Source organism: Pundamilia nyererei, unplaced genomic scaffold (genome assembly GCF_000239375.1).
Source record: "Pundamilia nyererei isolate P.nyererei 1_Seehausen unplaced genomic scaffold, PunNye1.0 scaffold00076, whole genome shotgun sequence".
NCBI classification, from domain to species: Eukaryota; Metazoa; Chordata; class Actinopteri; order Cichliformes; family Cichlidae; genus Pundamilia; species Pundamilia nyererei.
Genome location: NW_005187477.1, coordinates 2,163,756 through 2,182,174, shown reverse-complemented (window position 1 = coordinate 2,182,174; position 18,419 = coordinate 2,163,756). Strand labels below are relative to the sequence as shown.

Below are 18,419 nucleotides of genomic sequence, written 5' to 3'. Positions count from 1 at the left end.
CACACACACACACACACACACACACACACACACACACACACACACACACACACACACACACACACACACGTGTATAATATAATATCCCATTATATCCTGCATGGATTCAGCCCCTGGATCCAGATTAGTCTGAGATATTTTGTCTGGGACGTCCTGATGATGTTTCACAGTCTGATTCGTTTTTGCTGATATGAAGAGAAAAGCTGAAGAACAATCACCCAGTTTATTCTCCTCTCGCTTGGAGCTGAGCTGCTAAACAATAAGTGTTTGGGAAAAAAAATCATCATCTGGATGAACAAATCGATCATGTGACCCTGTGACAGAGGGCGAAAAAAGTTGTTAGGTTTTAGCTAAGAATTCAAATCTGAGTTCAACAGTGAGCGCTCAGTTTTTACGGACTCAGGAAGTGAATTTCCTGCTCATCGTCTCCACTAATGTTTCAGCAGCTTTAGCCATTTCCATGTTAGCTTCGTTTATCAGCACCAGAGGTTTCCTTTGATTAACAGGAAGAAGCGGGTTCAGATTTTATGAATTAAAAATGAACCGTTAGCTTTGAGAAGCAACTCTGCTTTAAACTTTGTTCTGTGGGAGTGCCTGCAGGTCTGCAGGTGGAGTGCATAAATCCAGCTCTGCATATGGACTCCACCACCCAGCATCATTTCACACTTTAAACTGTGATGCACGCTGACAGCAGCTCCACCTGACCTGCATTATCAGATCCGTCTGTGCAGACTCAGCAACTGGACGCTGGGTGGATGCTATGGGCATCCATCTGGGCTGCACCCTGAGGACCAAAATCAACCAAATCTGCAGATGGATCAGTGTGCATGCTTGTTGCAGGTGTGCGCTGCAGATATGTTAAACTGCGCAGCAAGATGAGTGATGTTGACTAAAATAAAGAACACTTCTAACAAAATTCATGCTAGTGGTGGTTCCCTCACGTCATACTCACGTTTGGTGCATCTCCTAGTTTTAGGCGACAGCATCCATCCAGCACAGCAGCGATCTCCACATACTCGAGGCCTGCAGAGAAAGGAGGCGTTTTAAACTTTAACACTTGATTTAGAAGTAATAAAAGGTAAAAAACATTCCCTCCTTACAAACAGGCAGTCCGCTATTTGCGGCTGGGTTCACGGTCTTCCAATAAAACATTTAAACATTCCCAGTAAACCGTTACCTCGCAGGTCTTCTGGAAAAAGGAGTCAATTCACAGGCAAACCTTGGATCAAGAGCCGCTGCCCCTCATCAAAGTGACGGGCCAGTGTGACTCCACAGCTGTGTGCAACAGGAAGTGTGAGGGAAACCAGAGAAAGGATTTGTTTGAAAGCTTAACACAAGCAGTCAGCTGATCAAAGGTGTTGGATCACCCTGCAGAGAAAACATGATCCCAAACAGCCAATCAGAGTACTAAAGACACTGAATCCTGAGCATTAGGGTTCGTGGGTTTTTTCCGAGACAATTGCTCTAAATCCAAAACTGAGTCTGAGATTAACTCAAATCTAGAACGATGAAACCAAAGTGGAAATCACTCTAGAAACACTTCCCAAAGACAAAAGGTCTTTGTGAGTCTTTCTGGCATCGAGACCACTTAAATCCACCCAAGAACTCTTCCACACCAGGGGAGCTGGTTCTAGGCTGTTGTCCATTGGTACAAGATGCTCCAAAACCAGAGATTAAATATCATTGAAGTCTATTTTACTCACATTCACATTAAAAGTGAAGAAACTGAGACAGTCTGAACAGCAAGTTTCCAAGAGGTCCCAAAACCAAGTCCTGAAGTGGTCAAACTCTGTGCAACACAAGTTATGGAGTCAGTCTGAGGTCACACAAAGACCCGAAGATGAGCAGCCAAAAAGTAAATGGGCAAGTTCTCTGGTGCATATTTTGGATGGAGACATTTGTGTGTTAGGCTACACTTTTGGGAAATGCCACTGATGCTTCTCCACTGAAAATAAGTGGAACTAGTTCTAGATTTTAAAGAACGCTGTGGGAGTCGTGGTAACTGTGGGAAGTTCTCCAATATTCATTAACAGAGAAAGTTCTGTCTCGGCAGCAACTTCACTGCAATCCTTTGAAGCCAAGTCCGTAGATCAGTCTGAAAACTGGTCTTTGTGCACCTGGAGACAGCTTCGAAAACATCAAACATCAAATACTGATCCAGTTCTCGCTTTGCATCTTTTTGCATGAACGTAACAGAAACACAACTTTATGTTAAACATCTATAATGCAGCTGAAAAAGGCTTAAGAACAATCCGGGCTGCAGGCTTGCTTCAAGAACATCTCGGTATCCCAAGGAAGTGGATGTGGAGGGGAATGTGAGGGTATCTCTGTGACCTGGGTAAGTGGGAGAAAATTGATTATATATATTGTTTAGGCTGGAGATCTTCTGATGTTCAGACATGAAAGCAACAAGGCGGTCTAACAGATATAACTCTGACAGCGATGAATACACCGGGCTCGGTCTTGGTTCGGGTTTCGGGGGCGGCGGCAGAGATGAGACGCTGTTTGTTAAATGTAGCCGACCAAGTGTGGACACAGCTTCTCTGCAGAGGATTTAATCATTACTCACAGCGTACCGGTCGTATTGTAGCAGCACAGGAGGCCCCACTAACTCACACCGGGATCAGTGTGTGTCCAAACAAAGATTTAGCATTACCACACATACAGTCCTGAACCTGTATACACACAGACGGGTGAGTCCGGAGAGAGGCGCAGGGGTACAAGTTAGAGTAAAGACCCCTTCATACAGGAACGGCAGCTGATAGAAATAAGCATGTCGCAAGATTTCTGCTGGTTCACCAGATTAAATTTAAGACTTTAAGACCTTTAATACAAAGACATTCGAAGGATTTTCCTGAGTCTGCAAAGCACGACAAAAAGCTCAGCGTAAATACGTTTTGTTGATGCTTTCACCTGCAGCCTTAGAGCAACACAATCATCGAATAATCCCCAAGTACTCAAACTGCAGAATAATCTGAAGTGTCTGATCATTTCCAGAACCATATTTGCATGATCTGCGGTTTAAAATCATCCTTCTTTATCTTATACTGGAACTGTGTGTCCTCTCTCTGAAACAAGTGTTTTAGCGTCTCCCACTTTAAAACAGCTTTCACCTGATCAAATATGATGATCCACAATAGCCAGCAAGTGAAAGTTAAAGCTCTGATTTCAGAGTCAATCGAATAAATAAAAATCGAAACACATTCAGTTTAGTAGAAACACATCAGAAGCTAAAAATAAATCTTTCCTCAGGAAAGCGACTGAGAACAAATCGTCCTACAAACAGAGTAATGACCCTCCTCCAGGTCATGCAGACCTGCAGACAGCATTTCATTTTGCAGCAGCTTTTATAAAATTAACTGTTTCTCAAACAACTAATCAGTCATCTAATCGCTGCACTTTAAGGAAACAAGGGATTAATGAAGTTAAGCTGCCAACAATAACACGGTGACGGTCATACGAGACTCTTTCTGGGGACGAAGCACAGTGCTGAATCTGAATGAGTGTTTTTATATTTTCATTACAAGCTGTTCTGTTAAAATGACTACAACCTGTGCCACGTCAGGTGCAGGGGGAGGGGCATAAACACACACACACACGGTTGTTTCACTGACTTTTCGGGGACATTATCCCAGAGTTTCACCAACACCAAAGACCTACAAGAATGACCCAGAAGCCAGGAAGGAGCCCGAGTCGGCTCGAGTCAGGGAGTCCACAGCTGCTCTGAAACCACGAGCCTGTGTTTGCTTCCTACGCTCTCAGACACTTTGAGCTTCAAAGAATCTGCTTTAGCCTTCAGACACTGAGCAGCTTGTTGGCCTCCACATTTCATCCACAAAGAAAACTACAAACACAAAGCTCGCCCTCAGTCAGTCTGAGCTTTCTCCGTCCTTTATTAACATGTAGGGTTTTTGGTATTTCCTGTCGTACATCTCCTGTTCCAGAGGGAAACGCTCATTTTAAACATGACCAAAACTTTAAATACTGATGTCGGTGTAGCTTCAGACTTCTCTTAACACTCAGTTTCTTACAGTTTTTTCTACTCTTGGATCTGTGAGGTCATAGAAAAGGCATAGCTCTAGTACGGTCACCTCATGTTGAGAAGCTCCACCCACCTAATATCTATGAGGGGCAACCAATCAGAAGAAAGATCCTTTGTGGGGACAGAAATGAAAACAGCTTGTTTCAGATAGAGAATGAACTGACGGGCTGCATCAAGGCCCAGAACGACATAAAGAGGGATTATTTTAAACTGTGACTCATGCAAAGCTGCTCTAACAGAGTCCAAGAAAAAAATATGGAACTGAAATAAACAGAATAGATTCACACAGAAATATGTGTGCTAATACACACATTCATACAAAGAAACTTAATATAAGCAGGAAAATGTAAAAGTATCGATACAGGACAAAAATAAAGGTAAACACAGTGTTGAGCATTTAATTACGCAAATAAAATCAAACAAAAACTCGACTTTCTGATTGCTACGTGGACGCAGAGCAGAGCTGCTGTCATTAAACTGATCTACGCTGGTTTTAGTCGCAGCAGCTTCTTCTTCTTCTGTTTGAGATTAAACCGGTGTCAGCAGCAGGGAGGCTTTAAGATGTTTCAGAGTCAGCAGAATCACAGACAGACGTGTGCTGTCCTACACGCTAAGTATTAACATGTTTTATATACGACTCTGTCAGACAGCATCTCCACCATCAGCCGGCTTCTCTCCTCAGCAGATGTTGCTGTAACGTGGTTCCTGCTGCAGACACTCGGATCATTCAACGTGCAGCATGTGCACGGTGAGAAAAGAAAAGTGGACTTTGTGATGTCTGGCAGATTATCAGCAGAACTTCTTTGATTTGTACAGAAAATCCTTCAAGGATTTTGACTTTTGAATGTTTGCTGCTGAAATTAATGCAACTCTGCAATAAGCAGCATTGTCTTCTTCTGTGGTTTTATGTAGAAGGACCCTCTGCAGACTCAGCAGAAGAAGACTTTTAATGTATTTATCTCACAGCAAACAAACAATGTTTGTTATAAAGAGTTTGTCAGAAGCAAAGTGGCAGATGCTAATGTATGCTAACACGAACACCAAACTCCCCACCTTCTTCTGATTGGCCAGCTTACCAACCTCACTGCGACAGGAGTGACTACCAACTCGCACTCTCCCATTTTACCTGAGCACACCTGCACTTCACCACACAATAACACACAAAATTACACCACATACATGTTGAAGGTCATGTGATCACATCACGTGACAACAATTTCCAATCAAATTAAAAAGATCACTTCATGGGTCAAAGCACCAAAAACAAAGCAAATCAGCTTTACGTAGAGTGTGGGACCAAAAAACGTTGTGTGTACGTTTCATCATGTAGAGCGTTTGGAGAGCATGACGCTAAATCAGCCTCTTCCTCTGACAGCACGCTGAAGCCAACGAGGCCTGCTTCTACACAAACATGTCTGCTTTCCCCCCTTAAACCGGCTCTGTTTAAACACACACTGTTTATAAGGACGATAACCCCGACCTGAGCCTGAATCTACCCCTAAACCCGCACGGTCAACACACACACACACACACACACACACACACACACACACACACACACACACACACATTCCTGAGCTGCCTTACGGTCACACTACATCACAGACAGGTAGACCAGATGCTCTCAGACATGTTGTTCAGGGTAATCCAGCTGTTTTAATGTGTCCAGCACCTGGAAAGCAGCCTCACCTGAGGCCTGCACGATGAAGCAGGACTTTGGTCTTATCCATAAATATGAATGTAAGGATTTCAAAAATAAGAACAGCATAACATGTTTTGCATCGAATATGAACAGAGACATCAAACATCTAGTTTGATAAAAATATTTTTGAGCTTTAATATCTGTAATTCTGTTCATGTCGACTGTTTTAAAGATATCAGTCCCCTCCTGCAAACTTGAGCTGCCTACAGCTGTCCAAATCCATCTTCAAGCAGCTCTACGTGCCCAAAGTGCTCCCACAAACATCTGTGCATTCTCCTGATGGGAGGTGGTCAGCTCCTCCCAGACCTGGGTCAGGGCATCCGTGAGCTCCTGCGGTGCAATACACAAACCTCACCTCTGGATTCAGGTCTGAGGAGCATGAGCGCCGATCGGTGGCATCAATGCCTTCGTCATCAAAGAAATGCCTGCACACTCTGAGGCCAGGCATCGTCCTCCACCAGGAGGGGTCTGGGGCCTGCTGCAGGTGGACCCGGCCTGACAGAGTCTGAGGATTTCATGCTGGTTTCTAAGGACACTCAGGTACCGGTAGCTAACACCTGGAGGTCTGTGGGACCGTCCGAGGATTTTCCAGGGTGCCAAGCCGGTCCTGCTGGATGTGGCTGAAGGGTCGTAACGTTCACCGCGGCGTCTCCAGACTCTGTCTCTTGTGCTCAGTGTGAGCCTGCTCTCATCCACTAGAGCTGGACCTGTTGGTTCTGCACAGTGATGTGAGCAAAGATTCCCGTGCAGCAGGTTTGGCCCTCCTGCAGTCTGATTCTGACAGTCAGTCGGTCAGAAACGTGCACGAGGAGCACGATGGAGGTCTTACTGTAGCATTCGTGCAGTGCTCCTCCTGCTCCTCAGGGAGATGCTCTTCCACAGCTCCCGTGGACACAGAGGAGGAGCCGGTGCACCTGTGCAGCAGGTCCCAGCAGTTGGATGACACCAGCAGAGCACAAAGCAGAACTAGAGAGAAATCGGTCAGGATGAATAATACCTGCACAACCACTCACCTGAGGGTCACACCTGCACAGCCTGAAGCTGAAGTCCTGTTGTGTCTGTGATGATAGAGATTTAAACAGCAGACAGCACACCTGCGGGACTCGCTGTGATGACAAGCCAACACAAAGCACACAACCAAAGCTCCTCACTCAGCTGAGCCTGTTTACACACGGGTGTGACGTCACCGTGACCAGGACACACAAAGTTTTTTGTTCTCTCCTCTCAGATGATTTCAGACATGAAGTGAGGCGCAGACCGACAGCAGCCCGGCTGATTATAAGTGAGTTATTTGGGTTGGTGGTGTGGAATGTGACGGTGATGGTCATATGTGCGGTGCTCACCCTCTCGGAGCTGCTCTCCGGCGGTCCCCGGGCTTCCCTCCGCTCCCCCGCGGTGCTGCCGTGGTTGTGCCCGCGCTCAGCCTCCTCCCCCCGGCCGGGCTCGTCTCCAGTCCCGCGTGCTGTTGTGCTGCGGAGCAGAGCGCTGCAGCCCAGCAGGTCCAGAGGCAGAGTTCACAGAGCCGCATGTTCTCCGCAGGAGCTCCGAGATCAGCTGCAGCTGAGAGGTTCAGGCTCTCTGTCAGTGTGGGACATCCGAACACCCACAGCCGCTGCTGCCGCCAGCCAACTGGAAGAGAGCAGCAGCCAAGCAGCCAATGAGAGGCCAGAGGCGGGCGAAGGAGGCAAGGAGGGAAGGAAAGGAGGGAGAGGAGTGTGCTGTGGAGAGCCTGTGCTGATGGTCTTCTGCGGTGGCTGTTCTCTGGCACCAGAGGGTGCCATCACAAACACCTGACTGTGTGTGTGTGTGTGTGTGTGTGTGTGTGTGTGTGTGTGTGTGTGTGTGTGTGTGTGTGTTAACTTGCTTTTCACATCTCTCCCTTCATGCAGTGATCTCTGCTTTCACTCTATATTCTGGTCATGTCCACTTTTCAACCAATCAGGATTCAGCCTCTGCATCATTGTAGGGTCTTCACCTCACAATAGGCTTTTTGAGGAGGCCGAAGAGCTTATTGCGATTTGGTGCTACATAAAAAAACTGAACTGAATGGGCTGTCAGCCTTCTGCAGGACTGCACGCGAGCACGTCTGCGTCGGCTGCACACCTGTCTGCACAGACAAATAAGACACAAATGCAGCACCGTAACTTCAGCATTACTGTGTAAGCTGTCAGCAGCCTGGGATCAACAAATAGTTCTTAAGTCTTTTATCAAATGCGTGTTTTACTCGTTTTATGACATGTAACCTCAGTTTCTGTCAGGATGAAGCTGAACCATCGCTTATTCAGATGCCCCTCTGTGTGTCAGTGATTGACAGACCCATGAGGTTATCCTCACTTACTTAAGTTAAGATCAGATTAAGATCTGACCGGGGAGTTTCCTGACTATGGATCCAAAACACTGATCTGTAACATGGACAGCTGCAGGAGTTATGGATGGACTGGTTCTTATTTACTCTCTAGTCAAGCACTCAAAGCACTTTATACAGCACGCCGCATTCACACAGGCACATTTGCTTTTCCCAACTTAGTGCTTCCCAGCATTCACACTCCGATGGATGCATCAGTATCTTGCCCAAGGATCTTTGGCTGGTGCAGTCAGGGATAGACCACCAACCTTCTGATTAGCAGACGAATACACACTCCCTGCTGATCCACAGAACACTGTAAATACAGTAAATTCTGATGTTTGTGAATGCTCTTTATTATTTCACAGAAACATGTAAAACATAATTAAATAAAACCTAATGTAGCAAAATATGTGCAACTGCTAAAACTTTAGGTCCTTATTGCGGGTTAAACGTAACGATGCTATGGAAACGAAGTTGTCTTTTTTAGAGCTTCCTTCACAGACTTCCGGACATTTGCAGCTCGGATATTTTGAAGCTTTTGTTTTGAAAGCAGCGGCCGGAAGTAGGTTGTGTGTAGCCGAGTGTTGCTAATGCAGGGCTAGCTCTGAGGCTGCAGATGAAGAACAGTTCCTGCTGCAAAAGAAGCGACAGCGGGTCTTTAGCACAGTTTGGCCCGCTTTAATAATCGTGTCGGTTTAACACGAACTGGGTCAGCTCACACACCCGGACACGGAGAGCTGGGGCAGGAGTGGCGGTTCGCTCAGGTATCCGGGTTCGTTAGCTTGTTGCGGGGCAGCGGGATGGATCTGTTCGACGATCTGCCGGAACCGACTCAGACCTCCGGTGAGTTAACGGGAAGGTTTGACGTTAGCAGCAGGGCTAAGGCTCCATCACAGAGCCGAGTGAGCTAACGTTAGCGTTACTGCTGCGGGAGCCGTGCTTCAGTTCACACCCCACAGACATGACTGATCGATTACGCATCGATTCATCGGTCAGCAGCTGCAGGTTTCATTAGCTCAGCGACAGTTTTTCACCTCTAAAATGTGAAATCTGACTGTATAAAAACACTAAATAGTCAGCAAAGCACCGGGAAAATGAAAAGTGACGTATTTCCTTCCATAACGTGGTTGTAGTGAAATACATTTTTTTTCTAAAACTCGATATATCCGCGTAAACTCGCAGTTATTGATCTCTTTGATTATTAATAACTGGTATCAGTGAGGAACAGCCAGACAGGCTGTCTCTGAATCATCACCATCTTATCATCTCACCCCCCCTCTCCTCCTCTGCATGTACGTCCCTCCTCTGCACATGCGCAGACCATCTCACCCTTAGATGCTCCTGGCCTCACTTTCCATATCAGTCGCGGCTCTTTACCGTTCCTGCTCTCACCTCCACACTCCTACCTTTCTTTCTGTCTGGCTGCCCTCAAACACACCTTCCTCCTCCTCTTCCTCCTCCTCCATCTTTATCCAGCAGGAGGATGTTTTCCACCAGCACCCTTTGCAAACGGACAAAAACCCGTAGCTGGTGCTCCTAAACAGGTCTATGAATTCAATAAAAGTATAAAGAAAAGTGTGAAATTCCACGAGCTGAGATGTGGAGTGTTTGATTTTGGTGATGTTAGACTGTGATGAATGCAGGAACAAACGCAGGTAAATGGCGAGGGTTGTGTCAGGAAGGACATCGGGCTAATGTTTGATGCGATTCCTCCTCAGGTCCTGCTCTAGCACCGCTCACAACTCCACCCCCAACCACCACAGAAGAAGAGGAGGAGGAGGAGAAAAGGTTGAAACGGAAACGAGATGAAGCACACAGGGAGGAGGAGGTCAAGAAAGTTTGCAAAGAAGGTCTTCAGCTGTTCCACCACAATGTTTGTTTGCTTCTTTTCCTCCAATCAGACGCGAGCACACGTGAATACGACTCGCAGAGGCGAGGGCGGACGCCGCCGGTCTCACGCTCTCTTTGTGTGTCTAGGCCTCCCAGTGCTCAGAGGATACGTGGCGGCGAGGCGTGGCGAGCGCGAGGAGATGCAGGACGCTCACGTGCTGCTGCCGGACATGAGCGGCTGTCTGTCCACGCTGCCAGGAAACGTGTAAGAGGAAGTCACGCCCACCAATCATGATCGGTCACAGCTCCTCCGTGTGGTCTCTCTGACGTCATGTCTTTGTCTGCAGGTCCCGAGTTTCGTATTTCGCCGTGTTCGACGGCCATGGCGGCGCTCGAGCCTCTGGATTCGCCGCTGAGAACCTCCATCACACTCTCGCCAAGAAGTTCCCCACAGGTGAGTTTCCTCCACGCTGTTCACGACCCGCAGTGGTCAATCCCCCCTCGCTCTTATTTTGAAAGTCCAGTTGCTGCTGTCTCCTGTTTCCCTGCTCGCTGTGCGGTCATAGACGTGATTGGATGGATGATGGATGAGGCAGCTGCTTGTTTTAATGCCGCAGTAATAATAGTGATGTGAAAACTGACATAAATCACGTTTAATTATTAGAAGAATTAAACTGCTTTAATATCACGTCATGTCCACAAGAGGGCGCAGTAGTCCAGAGAGACCCAGAGTCATCTGTAAGTTTACTTTGACATAAACGTGCGAGAGAGCCGTGGTGCCTTCTCATTGATTAAAGCACGTCGTCTCTTTCAGGAGATGCTGAAAACGCAGACAAGCTGATTAAGAGGTGTCTCCTGGACACGTTCAAGCAGACCGACGAAGACTTCCTGAAGAAGGCCTCGAGCCAGTAAGACTCTGAGCGCCAGTGTGCCGCAGCTGTTTTTAAATGTGGAGCAGGAAAAGCTGACGAGCTGTTTGTGTGGACAGGAAACCGGCGTGGAAGGACGGCTCCACGGCCACCTGCGTGCTGGTGGTGGACGACATGGTGTACGTGGCCAACCTGGGAGACAGCAGGGTGAGCCGGCGTTTCTTCACCTCCACCTGCGCTTCTTTTTCTTCCTGTCTTAAGCTTCCTGCTGCGCCGTTTCCGTGTCTGCAGGCAGTCATGTGTCGGATGGAGGCGGCGGCAGACGGACAGAGGAGGTCGCTGACTCTGGTGCTCAGTAAGGAGCACAACCCGACCATCTACGAGGAGAGGATGAGGATCCAGAGAGCCGGCGGCACCGTCAGGTCCGAATCCTTGCCGTCCTCCACCAGCGCCTCTCGGCCTCAGCTAACGGTGATGTGTTCGTGTCTCCGCAGGGATGGCCGCGTGCTCGGTGTCCTGGAGGTGTCTCGCTCCATCGGGGACGGTCAGTACAAACGCTGTGGCGTCATTTCGACCCCCGACCTGAGGAGGTGTCAGCTCACGCCCAATGACAGGTAAGGAGAGACCAAAAGGTGCTCCACGAATGTAGAAACAGAATCGTGACGTTTAAAACAGCCTGGTCTGTGTACCTGAGCTCACCTGAGCATCAGTGTAGTGACAGTGAAGGTGGAGCTACATCAGTGCACAGCCCGTTGGCGCCAATGAGAGAGTGATGGAGAGTTCACTAACTAGAAATAAAACGTGTTTAATACATAAGATGCTGCACAGTAGAAACAGCTGGATTTGGACCTAAACAGCTTTGGTTTGCTGTGATCTGGGAGGCAGGTGTGTGAGCACTGTCCCTGCTCTCTGCAGGTTCCTCATCCTGGCCTGTGACGGCCTGTTCAAAGTGTTCTCAGCCGACGAAGCCGTGAAGTTCGTCCTCGGCGTCCTCCAGGTATCAGCCCGTCCTCCTTAACACCACAAATCACAAGTCGCTGCGTCAGCAGGAAGTGCGACGGATGAGTGTAACAAAATAAGAGCGCAGATTAGCTTCATGTAACTTTGGATTGTTTTTCATCTGTGAGGGTGTAATCTGTCACCCAGGTAATCTAAGGAGCTCAGGAAGAGAAGCAACCGTTTTTTTAGGTTTCATGAAGACGTTTGACCTCTCACTGTAGGATGGTGGAAGCTGGACCCTTAATCGAATCGAGGAGGGGGCCCAAGGGTCCATCTTTCACCATCTCACAGTGAGAGGTGAGACGTCTTCATGACACTTAAAGAAACAGTCGCTTTCCTTCCTGAGCTCCTTTAGGCTACATGTTCAATCGAGGCTCTGCGTCATAGTTTAGACTTATATGTATGTTTTAGAAAAAGAGACTGTATGCAAAAGATGGAGACACCCACTGCGACATCACCCACTGGTTTTGGCCTTAATCCAGTTAAACATGTGAGTTCTGCTGGGTGACCTTCATCCTCCTCTTCATGCCTACAGGACGGGAGCAAAGAGAAGGGGGCGGGGCAGATGGAGGAGGAGCGGCGGTTCGAGGCCGCCTGTCAGCAGCTGGCAAGCGAGGCGGTCAGACGAGGCTGCGCTGACAACGTCACTGTGATTCTGGTTTCTATTGGCTACTGAACTCACCGTCCTCATCTTTGTTTCTGTGTTCTTGCTGCTGTAACGTCCGCTTCTTTTACAATAAAAACATTTATTTTCCGTCTCCATCAGCTGATTTGTCCCGTCAGTGTTTGAATTTGTTAACTTTATTAACACAAACGGGACATAAAGAGGAAACGCATCAGACCGTGCAGCCCGATCATTAAACAACACAGCAGGGACAGGTTTTTTTCTTCTTCTGTGATGCAACAAAAAATCCAGCTGGATGAAGAAAACCTTTCAAATTCTAATTTTATTTGTCTCATGCACAGTATGATATGCAGTGAAATGCTTACACAACTGCTCGTGGCCTAAAGAAACAGAAAAGAAAAGGCTATGAATAAGATAGGAAATAAATATGAAAATTAAAAAGGGTCAATTTAACTAGGAAGGAATAAAATATAAATTAAAGTTGAAAATAAAATAACTATAAACAAAATACACAGTATAGAAATATATAGGAATGTATGAAAAAATATAAATATATATATACAATAACAGCAACTGTACAGTATTAAGTGGAAATGAAGAACTATAATGTCCAGTGTTGTGCGATCCACATTTGTAAGTCTTTTGCAGTGCAAATATGCTTAAAGTGATTTAGTGATGAAGTGATTCGATTAGATGTTCAATGTTTCATCGTAACTTCTGATAAAAAGCTATGTACGCCATTTTTTCTGCCAATAAACAGGAAACGAAAGGTGAAATTATGCTGGTGAAAGTCAAACGTTTCACGTTGTTGGCCTCGAAAGATTACGTGCATTTTATTCCTCACAGAAGTCGGTTTGCAGCAGCGAAAAACACTGAAAACATGCAAACATCTTTTTTTAAAAGAGATTTGAAACTACAATTAATAAAAGAAAACTAATAACATAATTTTGTAGGGCTAAAAAATATTTGTATAGTTTTTTTTTTAATATTTTGTCAATATATTTGTTCTAATCTGAATTTTAAAACAAATGCATATACACTACACATAAAACCTTAAATATTTATGCATTTAAGTAGTAGTGTCTGTTATTTACTACATGTTGAGTTTTAATTCAGTCAGTGAAAGAAAATCAAAAAACAATTACGAGTAGGTGTGGGTTCAAAAAGATAACACGATATCGATTCATTAAATCCTGAATGATTTTTAAATATAAATTTATTTTGACAGAATCTCAGGTTAAAGCTCACAAAACTATTTCAACAACCACCAAACAGCTAAAACAGTAAGTGAGAAGCACAAAGATGTAAACGCAGAGCGTGGATCGTCCACAGACGCTCACAGATCCTGAAGCTGCAGGTTTCGTCACTCTGACCAACACTGACTGAACCAGCAGCAAAAGAAGATCAAACTGCGCTTCACGTTTGATAACCATGCTCATGAGCTCCCTCTGACTTTGGCTGCTGTACTTCCAGAAAAACCTGCTTCATGTTTCTCTGTTGGATCCTCAGTTACACCTGCTGTGATGCTCACACCTCTGATGAAGTCTCAGTGTCAGCTTTGGTTTATACACAGATATGAAACATGGATGTGTGCTGATAAATGATCAGAATTAGAATATTTCTGACTGTCAAAACTGAATCGAATCAGTTATAGAAATCAGCGACGATACTCAGCCCTAAATAACGGGCACGGTAGGTGTGGTTCCGCCCCGGGCCGCTGGGGGTCGCTGGAGTTGCTGTGACTGTCGGCTGGCTCCGAGCCAAACAAAGCGGATATTAGGCGGACGTTGTCGGTTAGCAACAAGTCTGACAACAGCGGGCTGCAGCGGGACAGCTGTTAGTCCGAGAACAGCGGCTGACCCGGGTTAGTTACTCTCTGATCTCAACCGCGCCGATATGGAGGGCCGACCGGGGCGCGTGTGCTGCGCGCGACGGATCCACCCGCTGTGAGGCTGTGGACCAGGCGCGTGAAGGAGTCCGTCCACGTCCCCGGCGCGTGTTTAAAAATGATTCATTAGAGCGGAGCTAACGGCTAACGGCAGGATGAAGCACCGCAGCTAACTTTATTTACACTCGCACTCACTACAGGGACACGGGACTGCTGGGTGACGTCATGGACTGCCTGCTGGACTTTGAGGATTGCGTCAAAGACTCACCTGAGTTCAGGTAAGCGCGCGCGCACGCACACACCAATCTGCGCATGTTCACTTGTAGTGATGACGCTTTATTTATTTTATTCAGGCTGGCTCTGGATCAGTTTGAAACAGATGTTTCACAGCTGGAGACAAAACTGGACAAGGTACAAGTACTACTACTATTACTACCATTACTACCATTACTACTTTACTACCACTAATGCTGTAATAAAAACTGTTGGAGACGCATGGAGACAAGGCACAAGTACTTCCACTACAAATAGTGGTAGTACTATTTGTACTAGGCTGCTGATACTGCATATACTAGCGCTAATACTGCTAGACAGTACAAATACTGTAGCTAATACTATTACGATACTAGTTGTAATTTCACAGATAATAGTAGTACTACAAATACTGTTAATACAGCTGTATACTCACTAGTACTGATGAAGTACTGTTAGAAGCTAACTGTTACTAGTGAGGCAAGCTGATTGGTCTGTACTGTCTGTTTCTAAACAATCAGGTGATGAAGCTGTGTGGGAAGATGGTAGAGGCGGGACAAGCGTACAGCACTGCCAATAAGCTGCTACTGAGCGGCCTAGCTGAGCTGTGCACCAATCAGACGAAGGACAGCGTGATCACAGTAAGCAGCTCCTCGATGCATCTGAAAAAGAAGAAATCGCTGCATCCGGTCGTCCAATTTACTTTCAGCTCCTGACGCCCCACAACGTCTGCTCTGTTTCCTCTGAGTTCATTTATCTAACACTACCAGCTAATAAGCCAGGAAGGACTAATGACCTAACATGTCTGCTCAGTTTCTCGGTGGGGTGTTGGGGCATTTCCTGTCTGACTTCCTATTTCCTTCCTCTCAGACCTGCTTGAACCAGTTCCACCAGGGCCTGCAGGAGATGGTCAGCTTCCACACTGTGAGTCCACGCTCAGCTGTACTCGTGTTTGTTCGTCTGAGCTCCAGCAGAGACTCATGTGTTTGACTCGTGTGTGTGTGTTTCACCTGCAGATGCTGTTTGATCAGACACAGAGAGCCATCGGCCAGCAGCTCACTAACCTCTGCACGCAGTAAGGCATCACTCCGGGGGGCTGATCAGTATGTCGGGGTTCCCGGGTTCAGTGTAGAGGCGGTTGCCACAGTAACAGTAACACAGTTTAGCTCTGAGCACCGGCAGAGCTGCTCTGATGATGACACTGCTGCTCTTCATCTCTCTGAGGTTCCTGCCCCAGTTGGCGGAGACCAGGAAGGAGTTTGTCCGGATCGGCGAGGATCTGGAGACGGCAGCGACGAAGAACGCTCAGGTGTCTCGACATAAAGCCGCCGACGCCGAGCGGGCAAGTCACCTGCTGCTCGCTACACGCAAATGCTACCAGCACTTCGCCTTGGATTACTGTCTGCAGGTGTGACACCTGAGTGTGTTTAACATTGATGACATGAAGGAACATCAGATGCTTTATCCTCTATGTCCTAATTTTCAGCTCAACACCTTCAAGACTCAGCAGAAGGTCGACATCTTAAACTCTGTGAGTGAAAACACAACTCGTGGGTCTGTGTGATGTCATAGAGGGGGGACATACCTGATACGACCATCTTCGTGTACTGACTCAAGTTTGCGTTTCCAGATGTTCTCCTTCGTCCACGCTCAGTTCACCTTCTTCCACCAGGGCTTTGACCTGCTAAGAGACCTCGAGCCCACCATGAAAACCATGGCAGCGCAGGTCTGTGACCTCTGACCTCTTTGTGCTGGTTTGTGTGGTAGCCTCGGTGTGGAGTAACGGCTGTGTACACGTATGTGTTTGTGTGTGCTCCACAGCTGTCACAGCTGTCTGCGGACTGCACGGCCAAGAGGAAGGAGCTGGAGAACAGACACCTGCTGGTCCAGCAGAGGGTAAGGAGTCCTCACAGATCAGCACATCTGTCCCAGCAGACGCTGCAGACAGATGTTAGATATGTTGTTCAAGGAGGGACGACTACATTTAGACTCAAAGCAGAACGAACGCTCTGAAACACGCGTGTGTTTGTTCTAAGGACGCTTCAGGTGAGCCGATGGTCAGCGCGTGTCCTGGCAATGATGACATCATCCGGGGTTACCTGTTCAAACGCTCGAGGAGGAAATCTAAAATGTGGAAGAGGTAGAGACCCGCAGTGTCACATGGCCTGCTGACCTTTGACCTCGGTGAATCCTTCTAACTTGTAAACCTGTTTCAGATCCTGGTTCACCATCAGAGACAACCAGCTCATATACAGGAAGTCCCACAAGGTGAGACCCGGCCTCTCAATCAAAGAACAGCTAATCAAAGGGATCGATTTCACTGCCTGATAACTGATCAGCTCAATCAAGAGGTCTGAATTTGTTCCCAGCTGGACGTTCTGTTTATGGTGGTTTAACTTCTGATTGGATTCACACCCTGTTACAGCCATTAAACAGAGTTCAGCTCCTCGGATTGATTACATGTAATCAAATCCAGCCTTAAATCCACCTGCGGGAGAAAATTACTGCCCAGCTCCAGCTGAGATCACAGCTGAACACACCTCACGTGACTTCATGTTGGTGTGACAGGTGTCCCTGAGATTTCTCTGGAAGCTGACCGCTCTTCCTGCTTTCATTCAGAACAATCGTTAGCATGTTTTTGTCTACGTTTATTCATTCTGCAAAATTTACTTTTTTCTTTCTGTTCACAAATTTTTACATCAGAAACTCAAGTTTAACATTTCTAAATCAAAATGTTCACATGATGACAGAAAATTAAAAGTTCAGCTTAAATCTGGAGTGAAATCAGTTTTAAAGTGGACCTCCTCTGATTATTACCTGCTCCGTGACACTTCAACAGGAGAAGCTGTGATAAACTGTGAGTTTAGAGCTCACAGGGTTTACTCTGTGTACTGAGCTCATTATTAATCCTTTGGTCATGTTTGATATGAACATCCATGACAGGAACTAATGAAACACTGAAAAAGGTCCACTTTTAAAAAAAAAATCAGTATTTTTCACTTACTCTGATTCGACGCTAAATTCAAATAAAAACAAAGTAGAAACCCTCCAGACAGTCAAGTTACACTCCACTGGTCCTGGAATCACAGGAAGGCCTCCGGTTATACCACCTCACACTTAGGTGAGTTTTCTGCTTTTAGTGTTTGAAGAAAGAATTTCATGGATGAATGTTAGTCGGAGGAAGAACTGCATAAAATTCAGGATGATGATGATGTTGGTGAGGATGATGATGATGTTGGTGAGGATGGTGATGATGTTGCTGAGGATGGTGATGATGCTGAGGATGATGATGATGTTGCTGAGGATGGTGATGATTATGATGGTGATGTTGCTGAGGATGGTGATGATGTTGGTGAGGATGGTGATGTTGGTGAGGATGGTGATGTTGGTGAGGATGGTGATGTTGCTGAGGATGGTGATGATGCTGAGGATGATGATGATGTTGCTGAGGATGGTGATGATGCTGAGGATGATGATGATGTTGCTGAGGATGGTGATGATGTTGGTGAGGATGGTGATGATGTTGGTGAGGATGGTGATGATGTTGGTGAGGATGGTGATGATGTTGGTGAGGATGGTGATGTTGCTGAGGATGGTGAGGATGTTGGTGATGTTGGTGAGGATGGTGATGATGCTGAGGATGGTGGTGATACTGAGGATGATGGTGATGCTGAGGATGGTGATGTTGCTGAGGATGGTGGTGATGCTGAGGATGGTGATGTTGCTGAGGATGGTGAGGATGTTGGTGATGTTGCTGAGGATGGTGATGATGCTGAGGATGGTGGTGATACTGAGGATGATGCTGAGGATGGTGATGTTGCTGAGGATGGTGGTGATGCTGAGGATGGTGATGTTGCTGAGGATG

At 46.7% G+C, this 18,419-nt stretch overlaps 3 protein-coding genes across 4 annotated transcripts in view; 2 read left to right on the top strand and 1 right to left on the bottom strand.

Annotated features, from left to right (window-relative positions):
• LOC102213296 (uncharacterized) overlaps positions 1–7,525 on the bottom strand; it is a 13,711-nt gene extending 6,186 nt beyond the window's left edge. Inside the window, exons 1-4 of the mRNA XM_005737523.1 lie at positions 7,474–7,525; positions 7,263–7,373; positions 7,088–7,162; positions 953–1,023 (exon numbers count right to left, since the gene is read on the bottom strand). Coding sequence (XP_005737580.1) covers positions 953–1,023; positions 7,088–7,162; positions 7,263–7,373; positions 7,474–7,525 — 309 coding nt within the window. The remainder of the gene's footprint in view (positions 1–952; positions 1,024–7,087; positions 7,163–7,262; positions 7,374–7,473) is intronic.
• A 1,076-nt stretch (positions 7,526–8,601) lies between these two features.
• Positions 8,602–12,554, top strand: ilkap (integrin-linked kinase-associated serine/threonine phosphatase). Its single transcript, XM_005737469.1, has 10 exons — positions 8,602–8,934; positions 9,810–9,941; positions 10,069–10,186; positions 10,269–10,375; positions 10,736–10,829; positions 10,910–10,997; positions 11,082–11,212; positions 11,285–11,404; positions 11,706–11,787; positions 12,325–12,554. Exons 1-10 carry the CDS (start codon positions 8,892–8,894, stop codon positions 12,463–12,465), a joined length of 1,056 nt encoding a protein of 351 aa, XP_005737526.1. The 5' UTR covers positions 8,602–8,891; the 3' UTR covers positions 12,466–12,554.
• Positions 12,555–14,162: 1,608 nt separating this feature from the next.
• The window catches only part of LOC102198539 (arf-GAP with coiled-coil, ANK repeat and PH domain-containing protein 2), an 11,436-nt gene continuing 7,179 nt past the window's right edge, over positions 14,163–18,419 (top strand). Inside the window, exons 1-12 of one of the 2 annotated variants that reach the window (XM_013911984.1) lie at positions 14,163–14,278; positions 14,503–14,580; positions 14,656–14,713; positions 15,076–15,195; positions 15,425–15,478; positions 15,571–15,629; positions 15,779–15,962; positions 16,041–16,085; positions 16,185–16,280; positions 16,376–16,450; positions 16,591–16,694; positions 16,771–16,822. In XM_013911984.1, coding sequence (XP_013767438.1) covers positions 14,528–14,580; positions 14,656–14,713; positions 15,076–15,195; positions 15,425–15,478; positions 15,571–15,629; positions 15,779–15,962; positions 16,041–16,085; positions 16,185–16,280; positions 16,376–16,450; positions 16,591–16,694; positions 16,771–16,822 — 900 coding nt within the window. In that variant the 5' untranslated portion in view covers positions 14,163–14,278; positions 14,503–14,527. Of the gene's footprint in view, positions 14,407–14,502; positions 14,581–14,655; positions 14,714–15,075; positions 15,196–15,424; positions 15,479–15,570; positions 15,630–15,778; positions 15,963–16,040; positions 16,086–16,184; positions 16,281–16,375; positions 16,451–16,590; positions 16,695–16,770; positions 16,823–18,419 lie in introns of both variants that reach the window. The other variant, XM_013911983.1, reaches the window with a different exon arrangement.